At 41.2% G+C, this 21,354-nt stretch overlaps 1 protein-coding gene across 3 annotated transcripts in view; it reads right to left on the bottom strand.

The window, feature by feature from the left end:
* EFR3A (EFR3 homolog A) overlaps positions 1–21,354 on the bottom strand; it is a 164,716-nt gene that overhangs the window by 52,712 nt on the left and 90,650 nt on the right. For all 3 annotated transcript variants that reach the window (XM_019528174.1, XM_019528173.1, XM_019528172.1), the window contains 2 exons: positions 18,759–18,908; positions 6,985–7,122 (listed from right to left, as the gene is read on the bottom strand). In XM_019528174.1, coding sequence (XP_019383719.1) covers positions 6,985–7,122; positions 18,759–18,908 — 288 coding nt within the window. The remainder of the gene's footprint in view (positions 1–6,984; positions 7,123–18,758; positions 18,909–21,354) is intronic.

Raw genomic sequence — 21,354 nt, 5'->3', positions numbered from 1 at the left:
GGGGGGGGGGGGTGTAATGGGAGTAATGGGGTAATGGGAGTGTGTGTGGAGGGGTCATGTGCACATGTGGGGGGGGCTGTGCGGCAGAGCTCTGGTCGGCGGCTGCCCCTGCAGCTTTCCACATGGGGCCGAGCCCTGCTCAGGGCTGCCTGTGCCATGCTCCTGCCACACCTGCCAGCCCCGGCCCCAGCCCGCGTCCTGGTCAGCACACAGCTTCTGGAAGGTCTGTTCCCAGTGCAGTGCTCCACATGGGGCCGAGTCCCAACCGCTCCTGCTGAGGCAGCTTGTGCCATACTTCTGCCAGCCCAGGCCCTGGCCAGTGCCCAGCTTCTGGCAGGGCTGTTCCCAGCGTGGCTGCAGTCAGCCTGATGCTCCTCTGCTCCCCTCACCTCCAGCAGGAGCTGCTGGCCTGAAGCTTCCCACCCACCTATGTGAAGCAAGGCACCAAGCGCAGGAGTGGCCAGAGGAGGCGAGGGGAGCACAGCAGCACTCATTCAGCTTCAGCCACCCTGGGAACAGCCCCACCAGAAGTTGCACAGGGCCCCATATCACCCCCTCGTCTCCACCTGCGACAGGGCTGTTCCGGAAGCTGTGAGCTGGGTGGGGCTGCTCTTCTCCCTTTGCCTCCAACTGCAGCTGCTGCTCCTGCTGTGCCACTCTGGGCAGTGGGGAAGCTTCAGCTGGGCGGCTCCTGCCCAGTGCATGGAGATTCTGCTCTAGCTCCTGGCTGCCTTCCACCTAGCTCTACACTGCTCCCCACCCACCCAAAGCCCCATAGGGAATTTTGGTGAGTTGCTGCATGTTAGGGGAGAAGGCAGTCACCCAACCTATGACAGTTTCCTATGTGGTCCTTGGGTCCAAATAATTGCCCAACCCCTACTCGACACAGTAGTTGGGTGATATCCTACATCTGGTCAATGCCCTCTTGTTGGACACCTACCACCAGCATCTTGTGGATCTTTGGATCTCACTGGCTCCTAAGCCCACTGAGTTGGAGCACTGTCCAGGCATGGTCTTTGCTGTTAGGAGCTCTGCTCAAATATGCTCTCTTGTTGCTCTTCTCAGAAGTGTGACTCTACAGTGTAGCTGTCTTATGCTTTAAGAGCGTTTCAAAACCCAACCATACCCTGATGTCTCTCTGAGACCTTTAGCACACTGGCTACAAACAGATGTTGAATTTGTCCTAGGAGAAACCATTTTTAACCTGGGACAAAGTGCATTTGTTCAGACAGCCCTGTTCACTGTCCCAGGATAAGCACTAAAAATGGGATAAGTGTTTATAGTTTTTTCCTGGAATTGCATCATGGAATCAATGGCAGAAAAGCAGTATTGCAGTCAGCCCCTCACTAAACTCTTATCAGAAGGGCAACACGTGTACATGACAATCCTGGGATATTTCTATTCTGGAACATACCCAGCCACAACTTGTCCTGGGTAATGTCTGCTCTAAGCCAGTTTCCCAAAACCACCTCAATTCAGATTTACCCTTGAACTCAGTGGTTTTCAATGTTTTTCAACCCTGCATTCACCCTTCCATAGGCATGGTGGCGCGCACAATTGGAAGGCTGGGGGCTGCTGAGGAGTGGGGAGAAGCTGCAAGTGCCACTTGTTTGTGGGACGCTAGGATGCCTGGCACTGGGCAGAAGGATGCCTGGCACTGAGCAGCAATTGCTTATCCTCTTACCCAAGGGCTGGGCACTGCAGTACTTTTGGAAAGATCTTGTGCCACCCTGGTTAAGAATTAATTTGTTCTAAAAATATTCCAAACTATCATCGTTGGCTAAATGCCTGCCCAAACAGGAAGGTCTTACAGCACTTCCAAAAGCTGTCTAGGCTCCGGCATGCCTCCAGAGGGAGTTCCAGAGCTGAAAAGTGACTGCTGAAAATGACATCCCAAGCGTTTTTGCCAAGCAGACTTAACACGTTGATGACACTTGCAGGTTACTATTGATTGACCATGTTGATAATGATAGCGCATAGAGGAGAAGACAGGCCCAGAATGTTTATGGACTTACAGGTCAAAACCAGCACCTTGACCTGTGCTCAGAAAGCTACTGGGAGCCAGTTCAGACTCCAAAACACTGGAGGTGTGTGGTCCTGTTGACCCACCCGCATCAGAAGGTGGGCCATTGCTTTGTGCACGGCTGCAGCTCCAGACAGTCATCACAGACAGCCCCACATAGGGATCATTGCAATAGTCTAGCCTTAGGGTTATGAAGACATGGATTATGGTGACTGCATCAATGACAAACAATCCCTTGCCTAGATTCAGTTTCATTTGGTTCACCCACACCCAAACCCCAACTGCAGTCAAGTGCTCTACTCTATCCCTTCAAAGACAAAAATGAGATTGTTACCAATAGAAAAAAAGGTAGGTAGACTTTTATAGAACTAACTGAAAGGCCAACTATTTAAAAATAATAATAATCTGAGATGACCAAAATAGATGAGTTTAGGGAGGGGCTGAATATTACTCTGAATAGATCCCAAAGATAAACATTTCTGCTTTAATGGAGAGATCTTTTGCTTTGCATCAAAATTGCTAAGCAGCTGGCAAACGGGGTCTTTTTCTACAGAATTCAGATGGCCAAATTCAATTCTGTTCATGCAGAGATTATTGGTTGGAATGATTAATAGAACCACAAAATAAAAAGAGAACATTGTTGTTTTGCTGGACCAGAAATTCATCCGCTACAGAACCTAAACTTATTTTCTTCTATTCCCACAAGCAGAACATCTGACACATCACTTTAACACTGACAACCAACACCTATTTAGTAAGGCCCCCAAATTTTACATATTTGACTCAAAACAAAAACCTCCCATTCATGATTACTAGAGCTATGTATGCTTAAGAGACCAGCTACGTTATTTTAGACTCTTGGAAAAGAAGGACCTACCACATTAATCTATGAATTTATGGACTGGCTAAGGGTAAAAAAGCAGACTTGTCCCTTTTGGTTCTGATGTTTGTGAGGAAGAACAGCCAAGGAATCTGCAAATGTTCAGAAACATATGACCATTACCATCTGAGAAATTCCTCTCAACTGTTACCAGTGAACAGGACAACAATTTGGCCAACCCTTGGAACTACCACCCAGAGATGTGTGCGCTGCTTTGAAAAAAAAGGAAAAAGGGGGAAAAGGCACTGATGGCAAGGACTACAAAGTTTGGAAGGATCTTTCAAAACTCATGAGTGTTTCTATTAATAAAAATGGAAGACTTGGCTCCTGGGACACAATAGATATCATTGGCATTCAGACTTTCCTTCCATTTGTTCTGGGAGATGCAGCTTGCCATCCCTGTCCCTGGCTCTCAAAGTCTTACTTGAAACATGGCTAGCAGACAGGAGCTATTCAGCTCCTTCCTGAACAGCTGCAGAACAACAGAAAGTGCATTTAGGAAACTGAGTGGGAGACAGCATGGAGATGCAGCACTGTCTAATGAAAAGGTCAAAAGCTTATGAGCAGCAAAGCCTGCCTAACATTGGATTTACTTTTTCTTGTTTGAACAAGAGAGTTGATAGAGCAAGGGCAAGAACCTCACCAATGGTTTGAAAGCCCAGTTGCAGAGATTTTCAGAACGTGATGAACAGTGAGGCTGGGCCAGTTAGACAAGTTTAATAATGCCAGACATCACCCTAAGAAATCCTGGACCATCATGGCTACATCACTCTAACACTATCATGAGCAGCCTGAGAAGACTTCCTATCCAAAATGGCAGCTACAAGGGGAACACAATTCAGGACGGTTTTGTATTTACCTTGAGGCCAAAGGCTGAAAATGTTGAGATGACCTATGTATACAAACTCCTATGTAACTGGAGTTTTTACATTCTGTGTGCAACTTCTTTCTTTAAGGATGGATTTTTTTTGCCTATTTTCCTTTTTCATTAAGCCATATTTCATAAGATTTACATTAAATAAATATATTACTTATGAAAAGGGAAATGCACTGTTTTTATGTATAGGAAGAGAAGCTTTCAGAAAAGAGGAATGTATTTTATATTCAAAACGTTGATTAGATTTTATGGAAAAAAAATCAAACCACCTCTTAAATAAGCAACTGTTAATTGAGCAAACTGCAAACAAAACCATAATGTAAACAGAACTCTGAAAACAATGTAGGTATGAATCAAACTCTGGAACAAATAATCTGTCGGTGTAAACTTCAAAGAGTTCAAGGGTTACCTGCACCTGTGTAAGAGCCACAACGGTCAAAAGTTAAGGGGCACAAATATATATATATATATATCTGTGTAGATGACCCTCTATAATTGATTTCATTTTATATTCAGTGTTTTCTGCCAGGTAAATAAGTATGCTACCAAAATGCAGCCTTTGCTTTAAAATTCTGGTTGCTCAGGAGACTTGTATAACGCTTACAGAGTAAAGGGGCAGAGCTATTTAAACAGTTACCTTTCCAAATATAAGTGCACTTTATAGTCAGAGATGAAATGCTGCCTGCTGTCAGTTGGCATGCAAATCTATAAACATGATGGAACAAAATTATTCTTTAACATTTGCCTTATTGAAAACAGATTATAAATTTGCCCATTAATGCACCAGAAGAGTCACTGTGAATATCAAAGTAATAACATCTATAAAAGTAGATGTCACAGTTTGTATCTGCCAATTATTCCTATATCCATATGTAATTTAAAGGTGACTGTATAGTTGACATTCCATTTACTGTTTGTTTTCCATATATTAAACTGTTCATAAAAGAGAACTTTTCTGTGAAAACTCCTCCATTAAGCCAGACATCGGAGACTGAGTATACAAAATTTCAGCCAAAGAGGTATGTTGAAAATTATGAGGATTACTTTGCTTCTCAGATACCCTAGTACCACTCCATTTTGGATGCAGCGAATTCAGTTCAATTGTCATTATTATATTGATGCTTGCCTTTTCTCGTTCCACGTTAAATATTAAATATGTTGTAGTATGTTCTTTAAAAAAAATAAACAGTATTTTTGACCTAAATATGTTGTACTAAGTTCTTTGAAAATAAACAAACACTGCAATTATAAAAATAACCCGGGCAAAGGATGGGTACTTCAGCTAGTTATTACATACACTTTTCATGATTTTCATTACCCACTTTACTAGATAAAATTGTTAGATTAAATGAAAATTAAAATGAGAATCTGAGACCATCTGTCGAGCATATAGATGTGGAATGAGCACTGAACATTTTTGTCAAAGAAAAAAAGAGTATTAAGATTGATCCTCAACTACATCACTAGGTTTACCTTAAAAGCTTGACTTAAGTATTCACTTGACCCCTATCACCTCTGAACCCTTCATGAACTTATGTTACCTTATCTTTCTACACTATGAGGCCAAAAGTACTATTATGTTAGTTTCGAATGAGGAACCAAAAGGTATGTATATACTGCATTTGGAGGAAGCCTTAAAGTGGTGCCCAGAAATAAGCCCCACCCATTCATCTCTAGTCTGGGCATGCACAAGCCACAAATCAGGGCCCCTGACTAGTGGTAGGATTGGGATGCAGATAAAATTTGTCAGATCCCAATCATTCATCTGCCAGGGCAGGCAGCTTGCTGCCCATGTCTACCTGAGCAGGGGAGCTTGGGATCATGGAGCTCCCTGTCACCCAAATTTATGAGTGCTGGTAAAAGTCCACAAGCAGAGGCAGCTATAGATTGCAGAGCACATGGAGATACCTTATCCCCAGCTGCCTGTGCTGCCAACTTGTCACAGGTGTGAAAGCAGACAGAGATTGGGAAGGTCTCCAGCTGCCCATGCCACGGACCTGGCATTAGGCTATACAGCATGGCTTACAAAGTGTCCCTACACAGGGTGAGCCTGCGACATTTAAAGCCACATCATGAAGACCAATGCTGGGCTGGATGCCACATGTTCAAGTTAAAGCATGATGCATGCCAGTCACAAAGATTTTCTCCTTTAAATGTAAAATATCCTTGTGGCTGGTTCACCATTTTATCACACTACAAAATTGGCAGAACATGTGACACACTGTAATTTATGGCACAGTTAATACATTAATTATACCATAAATGAGATATCTGCCAGGGCTCTAGTTAAGATTGCTTCCAGAGAGACCTGAGTGCAACAGTGGGTTGCATGTTTGAGCTGCTCCATGCAGTAAATTACTGACTAATTTATGGGCTTGGGCACGTCTGCAGCAAACAGGTTATTTTTCAGCAGCATTCCTAGCTTCGCTCCAGAGGCAGTATCAGCTTATCCTGAGAAACAAAACATTTACACCAGCATAAATATAAGCCTTCGCACCACTGTAAGCAAGACGACATGACATATGGCCTTACACCAGAGTAATTTACTTAAATGCAATATATAAAACCACCCCAGGAGAAAACAAGTTAAAACACTGGAGACCTAATCTGGAATACAGATGACAGTTCTGATCATCTGTTTTCGAAGAATGAAGAACACAAACTGGAATAGGTACATCAGAAAGGGCTAAGTGAATAACCAAAGATAACATATCAAAGGGAACCAACAGGTCAGGTCCTACTTTGTCTTGCTGAAGATCTGACAAGCAGAATTCCCCAAGGTCTTGGAGAAGCACACGAAGATGGAGTCAAATGCATGTACAAGAGAAGAATTGTTCATTTTTAGAAGCGTTCCTTCCTCCAGCGCCAGGGCTGGAGACAGGCATGGGCAAACAGGGTAGCTGCCTGGGCCCGGACAGAAAGAAGGCCTGAAAATGGTAATTTTTATTGTTAATACCATTAGCATCTCTGGCGAAGCAGGGCCCAATACTAAAAGTTCACCTGGGGCTGCCAGGAGTCTACGCATGATGCTGTCTAGTGCCTGGGGAAAAGATTTAAAGCAATATTCAGAGTATAAAAGATCAGTATTTTTCAAGAGATGTTTCAAATTTACAATTAAATTTATCATTTGTATTACTTATCTTTTTAAGGCAGTTTCAACTTCTAAAAGAAAAACAGTCATTTTGGCACTCATTTCTTACTCACGCAAAAACTGGTCTGACAGCATTGTTCATATTCCCATAGGTTGCTCGGCCTAGTAGTTCTCTGAAACAGTTCTCAGCCAATACAGCAGGGTTTTCTTCCTTCTCACCTCCTGTAGGTGATGAAGGTGGACCAATACGACTGGAATGAAAGAAGGTCAAAGTTAGCTCACTTGTAAATATTCCTGGGGTAAATACTCCTGACTAGTTACATCTGTGACTCATCTCTGTAGTTTAAGTGCCTGACATAAAGCCATCCCTCAATGACTTCTGCAAGGTGATGTCAACATGAATCAAGAGAAAAAAAAAATCTGTAGTTTTGTAGGTAAATAATATTATCTATACTAGCAAACAGCATGGAACGGGGATTGTAGATTCTGACCCATTCGGCACAAAGCATACTGTAAGTATTCTATTAATGGAGTCAACACACATTTATTATTTTGGGGAACAAAAAATATCTGTCAATATTGACATGATATCTACTGGACACATCTAGTATTATAAGACTGGAATTAAGTTGCCTCATAAGAACGATAGTCTTTATTCTATGCAGCTTTCAGTGTAAAATAATTTAGCATGATTAAACCCATTAATAACTTTATATTAGTTCACTAGGTTATATTCATCAACGCTGCCAATATTTCAGTTATCTTAAGACTTTCATGTTTGAGATGAACTGCTCCTCTGCCACAGAATACTGATAAAAAGTTGTATTAAGAGTTCGGTGGTAATAAATTGAGCTGTTATGTAAAGTCACAATGTCTCCTCTGATCTAACTGCAGTTTTGCTCCTGCTCTAAATGGAAGCATCTGCTCTAGAACATAAGAACTGCCATTTACTGGGTCAGACCATAGGTCCATCTTGCCCGGTATCCTGTGTCACACCTTGGCAGAGTGGATGCTGAAAGGGAGAGTGAACCAGACTGACCAGGGTCCTCCCGTTACTGTTCTTCTCTCACTTGTAGCCTCCAACATTTAAGGTATAACAAGTTCTAATTCTAAGAATGCATCCCTAACTCCCATGGCTCCCAATAGCTACTGATGCTCCTCTTCCCTAAGAATCTGTTTGATCCCTTTTTGCCTCTGCCTAAACCTGAAGCTTCCACAACACCTGGTGGCAATGAGTTTCAACATATACTGTGCGAAGAAACTTCCGTTTGTTAGTTTGAAGCATACTACCTTCAAGTTTCAAGGAACGTCACTGACAGAAACACACCTCACTGATCTGTGGCTCTCTAGCAGAAGCTAGAACTATCAAGGCACTGAACGTCTGGACTCAGTCTGGCCTTTTGACTGTCTTGATGGTTTAAAGGGGGCATGGTAGGTCTAGGGCAGCCTCCACTCATCCATAATCTTGCCTAGGTGTACAAGCTGAAGGTGTTGGTGTGATGGTCTCATGGGCCTCTTAAACGCTGATCCTCTGGATCATGGTGTATGTGTGCCAAGATGCCTCTCCTCCCCATCAAGTGTCTCTCTTCTACACTAAATAGACAAACTATAGTTTCATCCTTGTTGCTCATCTCTAGACCTTTGATGTGTAGGGACCAAAACTGGGCATAACTTTCAAGGTGTGGGTGCACTGTGGATTTAAAAAGGGGCATGATGATACTTTGTTTTGTTTATAATTCTCTTTTTAGTAATCTCAGTGTTTGCGCCTTTTTGACGGCTGCTGAGCCTGAGCTTTTTTTAGCGCTGTTAATCTGTTGCAACTCACTCCAGAATGTCGTGTATTATACCTCCAATTCACATGCAGCTTTTACTAGTAAAGACAATCGCATACAAAGTTCCCTCAACAAAAACGTATACCACAGAGAGAGGAATTAGTCAATTAAGAAGGGACCCTAATGATATCAAAAGAAACTGGGCTACATCTCTTTTACCAAAAGCCAAAACTGTAACAAAGAAAGTAATTAGACTTCTATAAAATAGACACACCTGATATTTACTGGGAAGAATAGGATACATTTTACACTGAATAAAAGAACAAGATCAATGCAAACACTTACAAAACTTTATTAAAAACAAAGTGACTAATGATCTCCTTCACCTGCCCACAGTTCACTCCTCATTAGGTAGGCGAGTGTGAAATGCAATTTCAGTACTTTTGCAGTAGCAGATGGCTTGCAAATTTAAAATATATACATATATCTATCTATCTATCGGATAGAACTAATTGGAACACTGTCACCCACACAGCCACATCACAACTCGATTCTGCAGAACTTCAAATTTACCCTCCACCTGATTGTTCACCAGCATTACGATATTAATTGCAGAGGACAACACAATATTTAAGTTTCTGTATTGGTTTACCCACATCTAATACTACCGACCAAGATATTACAGTGCTTTGCCAATTTTTGTCTTTGCTGAATGTTATTCTTTACCTATATTAGACTGCAGGCTACCCGAATCTCACATTTGTCTATCACTGAATAATATTTTTAATAGTAGGACCTTGAAACTGTACTCTTAAATTCATATATTTGTTTACTCTTAAGAGCAAAGATAAATGAATATAGACTTTGATGTGCACTTTGCTGTATTTGCAAAAATGTGCTTGTTCAAAGACTGCTTTTTCCACCTCCAAAAAGGTGGACAGGCTATACAAGCAAACTGATCTTTAAAACACAGATAACAGAAACCAATAAAAATAACTATAAAAAAATGTGCAGAAGTACAGTAGGGCACTTTATCCCTTAGTATAGACATAATGATGAAATTATTTTAACCTAAATCCTGCTGTTGACTAAAGAATGATTAATTTAATTTAATAGGGATGGAACATAGGCACGCACAAAGTGGAAAGAAAAACCAGAAAAAACTTAACACTAACTACTAATGAAGCCTTTAATTAAAAAGCAAATCCATTTTTATTCTTCTGGTCCATTGATTTCAGTACAAAAACTAATTGTACAATATTTTGTTTCATACAGTAATTTAAAGTTTTCAAATAATTATTTTTCTGAATTCATGCAGTGAGGGCATTTTAGTATTTTCAGGATGTTATCTGAGAAAGTAGCAATGACCATGACATTTGAAATATCCAGACTTTATCATCTGAAATATTCACTTTTCTCCAAGACTTTATATTCATATTTGAAAGCAATATGAAAAAATGTTCTTTCCTTCAGAATACCAAATTCATTTTTGTCAAGCCATTTTAGCTTGCCCAAACCAAAACCAATTTAGTCTTCACCTCTACAGTTAGACCTTGCATAGGGCTAGATTAAGTACACAGAGCTTCCCAAGGGTCTAGAAATTTGTCAGGGGAGAGCAGTAGTAATTAATGCTGCCATCACTCCCCCAACCTCAATGCCAAACTTCCAAGCCCTGTAGGCCAAATGACCTGTCCTTGAGTGCTGGTGTACAGAGAGCTAAGACCAGTCCAATCTTGTATGTGCAGATTGCTGGGGCCAGGGCCCAATTTGGCACAGAGTTAGGGCTGCAACCAAGATACGGGGGTGGGGTGGGGTGGGAATCATGGCCTGATCCAATGCACAATGGATTGAGCCCATGGACTAGATTTGGCCCACAGACCAGATCCAGCACTCATTGGATCAGGCCCATGGGCTGGATCCAGCATATGGACACACCCCACTCATCTAGCCCACAAGGCCAAAAGGTCAGGCATCATTTTCTTATGCAGGGGTGTCAAAGACGCAGCTTGTGGAGCCATGTCATTTGTCCCCCAGTGCTGCCCGTGTGTCTGTGTGATCCACAGGCAGCATGTGGGCTGTGCTGGATGGCCCTACATGGCAAGTGCTTTAGGAAAGCCACGTGTGGCCCAGTGGCTCTGCAGCAGCTGGAGCAGGACTGGAATGAGGGGAGCCTGTTTGTGGGTCCAGTCCAGGCCACAGACCAGTCCTGTACCATTCATCTGGTCCATGGGGCTGGATGAGTTTGACATCCCTGTTCTAAAGCATCTGAAAACTATTTTGTTAGCATGTGCTTAAGATCTTAACAGACATTAACGATTTTTTCAAATTAATATTCTTTCATTATAAAATTGCATTTAGACTGTAACAGACTGTATCAAGTAGTATTATGCTATTGCTGCTAAAGAATAGTTTAAGTTTTATATTCTTGTAGCACATACACCACCAAAGAGAAGTACCTTTTTTGAAACGGTGTTACAGGCCCAAAGCCCTATTTTAAGCTACTGCATAGGTTAATAAAACTAAAACCATAAACACATGCCTCACTGTAATGCAAGAACATGTATTAGTTTCTTTTAACAATACCTGTGTTAACTTTGTTTACAAAGACCATCCATTAAAACTGCTAGGTTATATTTAGTATTAATTTCCTTGTAGCTGGAAAATATAGCTTATGAATAACTCAAAGTCAAATTTGAAATGTCATTAGTCAAATGCCCATGCAATTCACAGCACTTCAGCTTTCTAACAGCCACAGAAGCTTTTAATGTTTTGAGGATGGTATAATCTAAAATTACAAAGTCAAAACCAGATGCCTTCAGTTATGTCAGTATATTTGAAGCTTCAATACTAAATAGATGGGTGACCAGCCTGCTGGACTTTTAAAGGAGAAAAGAGGCTTCAAGAACACTTACGGCACAGGCCAGAAAGATAAAAGAAAAAACATTTACCTGAACAGTCACTTGAATCTTTGAGATCTACTGTCCCTGTATGCATTGCACCATAAACTTATGCTCCATGCACTTCAGGCTAGAGGATTTTTGCCAGAAATGTTTGCTTGGTCAGCACATGTGCCTTAACTACATCGTGTACTGTACAAAGGTAAAGGGCAGTGAGGAAGCAGCCATCACCCCACTTCTTTCTCTGCAACATATTTGAGGAGAAGACACTAACCTAAAGAAGTGGTAGTGGAATACACATATGGAGAACATGTTATGAAGAACTCCAGTTACTGCACAGGTACGTAACTATTTTTTTTTTTTTTTGAGTGGTGTATTTATTTCACGGTGGGAAATTGCCAAGCAGCGTACTAAAAGGTGGCGTGTGGATCCCATTTCAGTACATGCAGGAGGACTACGTAACAAAACATCTCTGAGCTAGCAGAAGAATAACAGATACAGGCCTCTGACAGGCATATTTTTGTAGTGCTAGAAAGTACACTCAGACACACAACTGGGCACTTGATCACCCTGGATGGCAGCCACTCATGGGGCAGTATTAGTGGCTGCACTGCTGGTGCAGTGCCATGGAAAGGCACAGCCCTCTAGCTGGAGTATGACAAAAATTTCCAAAGAAGTATACTGTTTGGCTGGGGGGTCAACAGAGCTTCCCCCATTCCCAGGGAGCCCATCAGAGAGCCAAACATGTGGTACTAGAATGTCCCATCAGTTTTTGCAGCATTTCCTGGTCCCGGGCTGCCTGTACGCTCTTTAAAGACACCATCAGACAAGTGTCCTCAGGCAGGGCAGTGCTGCTGGTGCAGGTGTTCCCCAGTCCCAGGCTGTCAGCATGTTCAGTGGTGCTCCCCACTTCCAGGCTGCCCGCATCCCCCCTAAAAGATCCTGGACAGATGTTAAGACAAAGAAGTTGCTGTCTGAAACATGGTCAAGGCTGTCAGGCTTCATGTGCTGAACTTCTACGCCCTGATGTGCTCCTACCCATAGTCTTTTCCACTTGCCAGTTCTGCACACACATTCCCTTTACGTAGGGCAGACTAAGGCCTTTAACAAAAACAGGTTTCAGTTTTCTACTGTTTCAAACAGCAAGTTATTTGCCACGAACCTGTCATTTTTGTGGCAGACTGGCCATTTTTTATAGCACAACAGGCAGCACATGGCTGTTCATGTTTTGATGTGCTAAGCTCATGTATAAAAGTGCAACACATGTAAACTCTGCCAGGGGCTATAGTGACCATATAAATCTACCTCTGATCAGATTGTGTTTTAAACTTTCTCCTCACTGCAGGCATATGAATTCCTAAAGAAAAAAAGTGCAGCCTGAGACCCCTAAGGTATGGAGATAAAGTAAACAAGAATCACCACTTTAGAATTAGGATGATGTATGGATGCAAAGTTTCTCTTAGCAAGCAGAGGATACCAAAGATGAGTACAGTACCTATGAGGACCGTGGCTCGCATTTGATACTAAATGTATACAACCATACAGCAGACCACATCTACAGAGCAGTAACCATTAAATCTGCTAGTTCAGCTGAGGCCTGTTAGTACCAACATGTTGGTGCCCTGGTGCTGTCTTACTCCAACGTGGCTGCTGCTATTATAGGGAGCATCATCTGATGCCATGGTACAGAAAACATTCCCAAGTGAAAATGTTGCTTGCAAGAGGTTATTGTTCTTACTAGGCGTTGCTGCAAGGCAGTATTGACTGCACCAAGTAATGAGTCCATACAAAAGAGGCTAAGTTGTTGTAACCCTACCACTTCTCTACACCAATGATGAGGCACATGGTACTATATTACTGGTTACCACAGGTATACACTACATACTTATTTTCTAATCCTCTTATTCTTGCTGCCATCTTGTGTATTCTTTTCAATATTTCTGACTCTCTCTTAAACTGTGGTACCAACTGGACAAAGTATTCTAGCAAAGGGCTCACCAACACTAAGCAGCAAAGACCATTTTATGTCTATACATGACACTTCCATTACACGCCGGAGTGGATATTTGCACTTGCCTCAGTTTATGATCCATTCTACCCACCCACTCCTGCTGGACTTTTGCCTAGTCAGTAATTCCTCATGTTTTATTTGTGCATTTGATTTCTCCTTCCTAATGTAAATGTCACATTTTACACTTCTCAGAATCAGCTGAAAACACAAAACATGACTTGATTCTGTCTTTATTAAACTACGAAGTTATAATTAAAACCGTTAACAAAGTTCCTCAAGGTTACATTCTAGTATTATCTAATTTTCTAGGAAAAAATCTAATTTTCTAGCCATACATATTTGGCAACATGAGGAAGACCTTCTCGACCTGGCCCTCAATGTTTCATAAAATAAATTAGAGGGAAGAAAAAAATCCACATAGCAAACTTGCAATTTGTGCAATCACTGAAATAATGAGCAAGTATAAAGTAGGTAATAAAACCCCATTGCCAGTATAACTTAGGGGAGAAATTTAATTTGACAGTACACTGGGCAGGGTTTAATGATAGCAAAATCTCAGGTCATCGGCAGAAACAGGAACATTATCTTCATTATTTTGGGGAAAGAGAATATCATGCCCAAGCTAGGCTGTTGATTCTTGCCTGGATACAAAGCTGATGCCGCAAGCAGCAGAAGAGCAATGGTAGTGGTGGGTAAGCATAACAGTTTGCATCAGCTGTAGGGTTTTGGAATGACTACTGCAGACATCAGGAATACTCTTCTTCTGAGAGATGTGGTGCAAACTCAGCTGCTGGCTGACTGTTTATTTCTGAGTTGCCCCCAAGATGCAAAATAAAACTGATTCCCTATTTTATTTCAGCATGTTTTATTTTGTTTTGGGTCTCCCTTGAACAACGTGTCATTTTATTTCTATTCTAAAACCTGAAGAGTCAAAAGAGCAATACTGCAAAAAGATGCCCTCCAGAGTCAAGGCTGCCAAAGCTTCTTGTCAGACTTCTATTTCCTGATGTGCTGCTACCCATGAATAAGACTGAGGTCCATAAATTAAAACAGGTTTCAGTTCTCTCAATAGCTTACCTTTAATCTACATCCTTTAATATTTCATAACAATAGTTATAGATACCATCCATAAGTTTTCCCTCAATTCTCTAAGGCCAAAAGATTGTATATGAAATAAATTCTTTTAAAGTTTGTTTGTTTGCTTTTTTAATAGTCCCCAAATGACTTGCTCCCAATGCCAATTATTTTTGGCCAGGGCATCTTCAAAAATACATGACTGTTTCCTTGCATAATATAACCACAAGTCATACAGATGGCAGGAAAAGGAGTAATTCGTAATGTAGGCTCACATAACATAAAATATATTTACCAACATTATGGGTACACTTAAAACATGACCTAAAGCTTTCACTGACAATGAATTGTATTTCTGGGGATTTGATGAGATCCTGATACAGATAAATGGCTGTTCTCTTTCGTATGCATTAGGAGAGGCTCATACTGTTACGTGACCAAATGGAGACCTGGAACCACTCAACCTATGGGAATAAAGCAAATAGTTTGAATTGCTGATGACTTATTTGACAAATGGAAATTTTTACTACAATTTTAAAACTGAAACCTATGGTACAATCTCTCTTTGCATTAAGGAACATGATCCTTGTTACTTTTATCCTGCAAGTATCAAAGGAACAGTCACAAATACTTGTTCCATTTTAAATTCACTGCATTCATCTCCTTTTAAATTTTCTAGAATAAAAAAATTCCATGAAAAGAAGAAAGAGTTTTAGGCTTCTGAAAGGCAATCTATTATTTCTCTCTCTCTCACACACACACACACACACACAATTAGATATACAAGTTTATTTTCTGTAATACAGTCCTAAAATGATGGATTAGGCCACTAGAATACAAAAGGAAAGAGTGATTATTAGAATAATAAATATACAGCATTCACAAATGTGTTTAATTTTGATTGTTCACCACTGTCAACTTGGAACCATTATTTATGTCAATATTCAAATATAGACATTTCACCACCAGCTACAAAATTTTTAATACTGTAAAGTTTTCATTTTCAATTTGTAACCTTGAAAAGCTGTCTCTTTATGCTTCCTTTTACCTTTGCTAGATATATTCAACACAGATGTTGAACCATTACAGCTGAACTAAACATTTTACTGTTATAGATATCTATACAACCACCTTTATATATGGCTGTTTCAGTATCAGTTTGACAGAATTTCCCCAATAGTGATGTTTTATGATACTGTTCACGACGGAGTCTCCTCTTCAGTTTATTTAAACTTACTTATCTGGCTAAAACTCCAAGACTGTCACTTCTTTTGTATGAACTCTTTCAAAAGTTTGAAGACAGTTTTATTATACAGAAGTTTATACATATGGGGGGGAGGATAACATTTCTTTAAAACATCAGTATTCACTGTCTAGTTTTAGCACTTCGAAGTGGGGAGAGGAGAACTGAAATGGGCATGGAAATATTGTTAAAATGTATTTTTCCAGCTTGTACCCTTCCCTATTTTAATGTCTTTAAATGTATTTTTAAGCAGCTAAAAGATTAAATTTTTCATAACACACGCTAATTTTTCTTCATTTGTTTCTCAAATTCCCAATGTTGAAAAAGTACAAGTGAGTGCATATCTGGAACACACTGAGGAAATAAGACCCTACATTTTGTAGCTCTTTAATGAAGCAGGGCCCTATAGGCTAATTCAATATGAACTTTTACCTTTAAAGTGGTCTACCTTTTATTGTGCGTATTGAATCAGGCGAGACCTTATTGGAACTCCAAATGTTCCCTGAGACAACAGGATTGTGTGCATACAATCCTGTTTCACTTTTTGCATGTAGAGTCATTGGAAAACCAAATAGGAGAGTAGTTGGAAATTTTTTTTTCAGAGTCCTAATAAAAGGGAGACTAAAAGTGCTAAAGCCCACGAAGTGAAGTACTCAAAAGTTTCTTTCAAAAGGCTTCTTTTATGCACTCACTGTACAACAGATTGGAAATGCAAGATTTCATTATTCCCCCCCACCTCATCCTGCATGAGTGATGGATAAAATATAGACAGTAAAATAGGGCAGGCTCATAAAAAACTCATTAGAACAGAAACAGAATGTATTTTTCTTTCTCAAAAAGTTTCTTTAAAAACAGATCATAGTTCTCAGAAGCAAACACAGTTCTTAGAAGCAACTTAAAACATAGAACTCTGCTCTCCCACTTTTCTCACATCTTAAAAACATCAAGCAACTATAAGCTGTTGCAGTAGCATCCAGACAGCTTTGACACTACTCTTTGTGCCAGAAGAATGCATCTTGAAGATACTGTTTCCTATGATGCAGGGTTTTGATTTGGGCATAATTTTTTTCCAACTAACTTCAGTCAGAAGTTTTAATAACAGAGTAGCAAACTCTATTCTATTGCTGTTAGTAAGTAAAAGGGATACTGTACACTTGAATGATTTGTAAAGTAATGGTCATCATTGTTGAGCAGAAGTATGACAAATTGGCTTATAGCATATTAAACAGTGTAAAAAGAATAAAAGTATGCAAAATATTAATTGTGGGATTTGGATATTTAAAGGTCCTATTGCTAGTTAATTCTACAAAATATTTTCTAAAAGTTAATTAAAAAACCCTAGAAGTAAAGGCTACCAACATCTAGAGAAATATTTCATTCCCCCTTAAATTGGGATTGTGTACTTAGCTATTTTCTAAGGAGCTAGAAAAATCTGTTCTTTCCTACATAATGCTTTGAAGCCATCTGCCAGAACAATATGTTTCTTACTCCTACTCTTCAAGATGTCTCTCAGTTCTCCCTCTGCATGCATAAAGTCACACAAAACAAAATGAGAAATTATCTGTATCATCATTTAAGGCCAACAGATCAACAATTGATAAATATTGTTTTCAGTCATATGTGCATAATGAAGTCCCTTATTTGCCACCTGAAAAAATATTAGTCATTTCTTCTGTTGAGTATCTTTATTATAAAAGTTTTAAAGTAGTTAAGTCTGTCAAACAGCAAATGTGAATTACATATCAGCCTTTTTTCCCCTCTTTATACAACTATTACTCTTTTGTTCACCAAGTGATAAACTTTATTTTATGGTGAAGAAAGTGAATGTGCAGTGAAGTGAATGTGCTCCTTAAAGTGGGCTTGGATGAGGCATTTTAAGCCAATGGAAGCTTTTTGTCACCGTTAACTGGTAATTCTTTTAATCTATATGGAAAAGCAGATATAATGCTTATGAGATACCTCTCCATACTTGCTCCTGAGAAATCCTCTCTTCCAGAAGAGACATCCTAAACCCAGTAGAGGCTGATTAAGCTGTCCTAGTTTGCAGGGACAATACGAGGGCCTAGAAGCAAATATCTACTGATCCTGAACAGAACAAGCAATGGGTGACTGCAGCAATAGCCCCAAGCACCTTCTCTGAAGGCACATGAACATCAGCTGCCACTGCTGACGCAGCTCCTACCATAGCCCCTGGCTGCTACACCTCCATTCAGGAGATTGCTTCATGGAGGAAAGCCACTGAGACAACTGATGCAGTGTGTACTGTAAGGACAAACAACTGCAATTTATCTGAAATGGACAGTCAGTATTGGCATAATGTGAAAAACTACCATTAGCTCTGAAGGTGAGGCAGGTACTAACAACCAGAAGAATTAAAAAAAACAGGTGGAAAAAAGATTGAAGTCCAGCAGGCCCAGGAAAGCAAAGCCAAAAGATGAGTGACAGCATATGACCTGGTTGTACAGAAGCAACCTACTGGCATCTTTATCAGGTGGACTCTTAAAGAAGGAGCCAGGCTGAGTCACCAAAGAAAAAGATTTGTTTAACCCTTAACTCCACAACTTATGCTGGCATGTTAACAGCAGTTCTACAGCCTTCTCTCTCATATTACAGGAAGCAAGCATTTTTAAAATCTTAAATGTGGTTAAAGCTTAAACATGGGGAAAACAACTTGTGAAAAAACGTTTCAGGTCTAGAACAACCAGAAGGTCAAGTATTAAAAGTTTTTTATAAAGGTACAACATTAATAACCATTAACCATAGTGATGCTGTCAGTTACAAATGTAGTTGTCGATAGCCCCTGGAAATGAGAGTTATGATGAAGGGAAAGGCTCTCAAATACAGCATGGAATTGTTCAAAAGCCAGAATAGCGAGCCTGAGTGCAAGTACCTGTCAAAATCTTCGATCTTCTGCATATTAAACAGCAGCGAGGGAACTATCTTGTCCATATGCTGAGGCTCCCATATGGTTGCTCTAAGTTCATCATTAACTGTTTTGCGAACCACTCCCTGAATACCCCTGATTCCAGCAATCCGGATCCTTGGAGGAAAGGGAAGGAAAAAAAAAAAAAAAAAAGGTTTCAACAGGGTAAAAAAAAAAAAAAATATCAGAAGACGACAACACGCTTTTTTTTTTCTTTTTTAAGGTACAAGGCAATGTAATAGTTAGGGAGTGTGGATTAATGGACACAAATTATTGGAGAGGAGGTTTAGATTAGACATCCGCAAGAACTACTTCACAGTCAGGGCGGCTAGGATCTGGAACCAACTTCCATGGGAAGTGGTGCTGGCTCCTACTCTGGGGGTCTTTAAGAAGAGGCTTGATGCCTACCTGGCTGGACTCATTTGAGTCCAGTTTTTCTCCCACCCAAGCGGGGGGTCGGACTTGAAGATCTACAAGGTCCCTTCCAACCCTACTTCTATGATTCTACAATTCTATCATTTCAATTTCAACAATAACATAGGATGAACTTGGAAACCTGGTTAAAACCTGTAAACCCTATATACTGCCTTTACGCAAAGGCAGCATACAGGTTTGAGTTTATACACACACATCAAAACTGACTGGAAAAGCAGCAAGTGAATATGCTTTGACCTTTAACAAGGACTAAACCTAATCACTAGCCTTTTATACTACATTCTTTGATACGAAGTTCCAAAGTAAGCATATAAAAAGCTTTGCAGCTTTAAGGTTTTTATTTGTGGTACTCAGCATTTCAGTTAGAAGACTTTTTATGTTAAGGAGCTGAAAGTTATTGCTGAGAGCACCCAGGCTAACAAATCTTTATCTTTTTTGAGACAAAAAGAAAACATGAAGAAAAACTATTTCATGAGCTTTTAAAAATGAAATCTATTGTTCACCGAGTCATGTTACAACTTAAGTTTCAACAAAGAGAAATATAAGGTCATTACTTTATTTCGTTCAAATTAATAATTTTCCAGGCTTTCCTTCTTATGAGTCACTAGAAGCATGAGGGGAGCACAATTTCAAGTGAGCCACACTGGTCAAATACAAGATGCACATTTAAAAAGTAGCATATGTATGCTGTTATCCTGCCTGGAATTGTACAGTAGACAGATCCGCAGTTTTGTTCTTGAAAATTAACCTGCAATCAAAAATATCGCATAGTCTGGCAGAGGTTGCACTCTTGTCCTAATCAGAGTACATGTTTTTATTTAAAGCCAAAACCCATCCACATCCCTGTTGCAGTTAGGAATGGGATTAGAAATTATGAACTATGTTCAACCCCTCACTTCACCATCTTGAGCAACTTGACAAACTTAGGTTGCCTCTACATGTGCAGGTAAAGGAGTAACGGGGTCTAATGCATGATCCACACAATTGTGCCTGATGAAATGCCACATGTGCACAGCAGAAGGCACAACAATGGGATCGCACATTAGATCCATCACACCTTATTGCCGGGACAGGGATTCCCCCTGCATCGGCAAGCAGCAGGCTCCCTCTGCTGATGGGGCTTCCTGCTGCAGGGACCACATGTAGCTGGGGCTGAGAGTCCCCACACCAGACTGGACTCTTGGACATGCAGCCCAGACCAAGAGTGCCATCAGCTGCAGGACTTTCAACTCCAGCAGCTGTGGGGATGCTGCTGTTGCCTCCCAGCCATGGGGGGGGGGAAGAAGGGGGTTGTGGGGTGCCCCACAACTAGGAGATTGCACCTGCTGTAGTCTCTCAGCCAAGCAGTTGTGTGGACTGCCCCATGGCTGAGAGATCGCAATGGCTAGGAGATCAGAGCTGCCGCAATCTCCTAGCTCCAGGGGGTGCATTGTCCTCCCCAGCACCTGGAAGATCACAGAAGCTGTGGTCTCCCAGCCATAGACTGCCTACACGTGCAAACTAAAGCTGGGTAGAAACTAGCTATTAACCCATTACACACATTTGAGCAATTTTTATTTTTATATATATATATATATAGCTTTGTCCGTCTGTCAGTAACACTTCATTCGCACTCTGATTGTCTGAAACAACCAGAGTGCTCCAACAACTTTCTGGACAGTAGACAGTGGGGCACTGCCATGACAGTAGCAACAGAGCCGGGGGGGAGACCAGCGGTGCTGGCCTCTCCCCCTCCCTCCCTGCTCCTTGGAGGCAGCTGTGACGTGCTGGCTGTGCAGTGCTGGCCTCACCCCTGCCCCTCGGAGCCAGGGGCTGGAGTGGCCCTTTCCCTCCCCCCACCCCCCAATAGCTGGCAGGGAGGGGGAAGCATCAGGAAAGAGGGGAGAAAGGGGAGCAAGACGGCGGGGGGTGGTCCCCAGTGGCAGTACCCCACCACCTGCCATGGCCGCCACTGCTGTGTGCAAGCTCCCCTCCCCACCGTTCCTGGGAGGCGGCAGTAGCGGCACAGCACTGAATGACAGGGGCTGGGGAGGACGCACAGGCCCGCACCTGAAGCCGGGGGGGGAGGAGATGGGGGGGAATGCAGGAAGCAGGTGGGAAAGTGGGGGAGCAGGGCCAGGCCTGAGGC

This window comes from Gavialis gangeticus, unplaced genomic scaffold (genome assembly GCF_001723915.1).
Source record: "Gavialis gangeticus isolate Ggan-Ray unplaced genomic scaffold, GavGan_comp1, whole genome shotgun sequence".
NCBI classification, from domain to species: Eukaryota; Metazoa; Chordata; order Crocodylia; family Gavialidae; genus Gavialis; species Gavialis gangeticus.
This window is presented reverse-complemented; position numbering and strand designations above follow the sequence as displayed.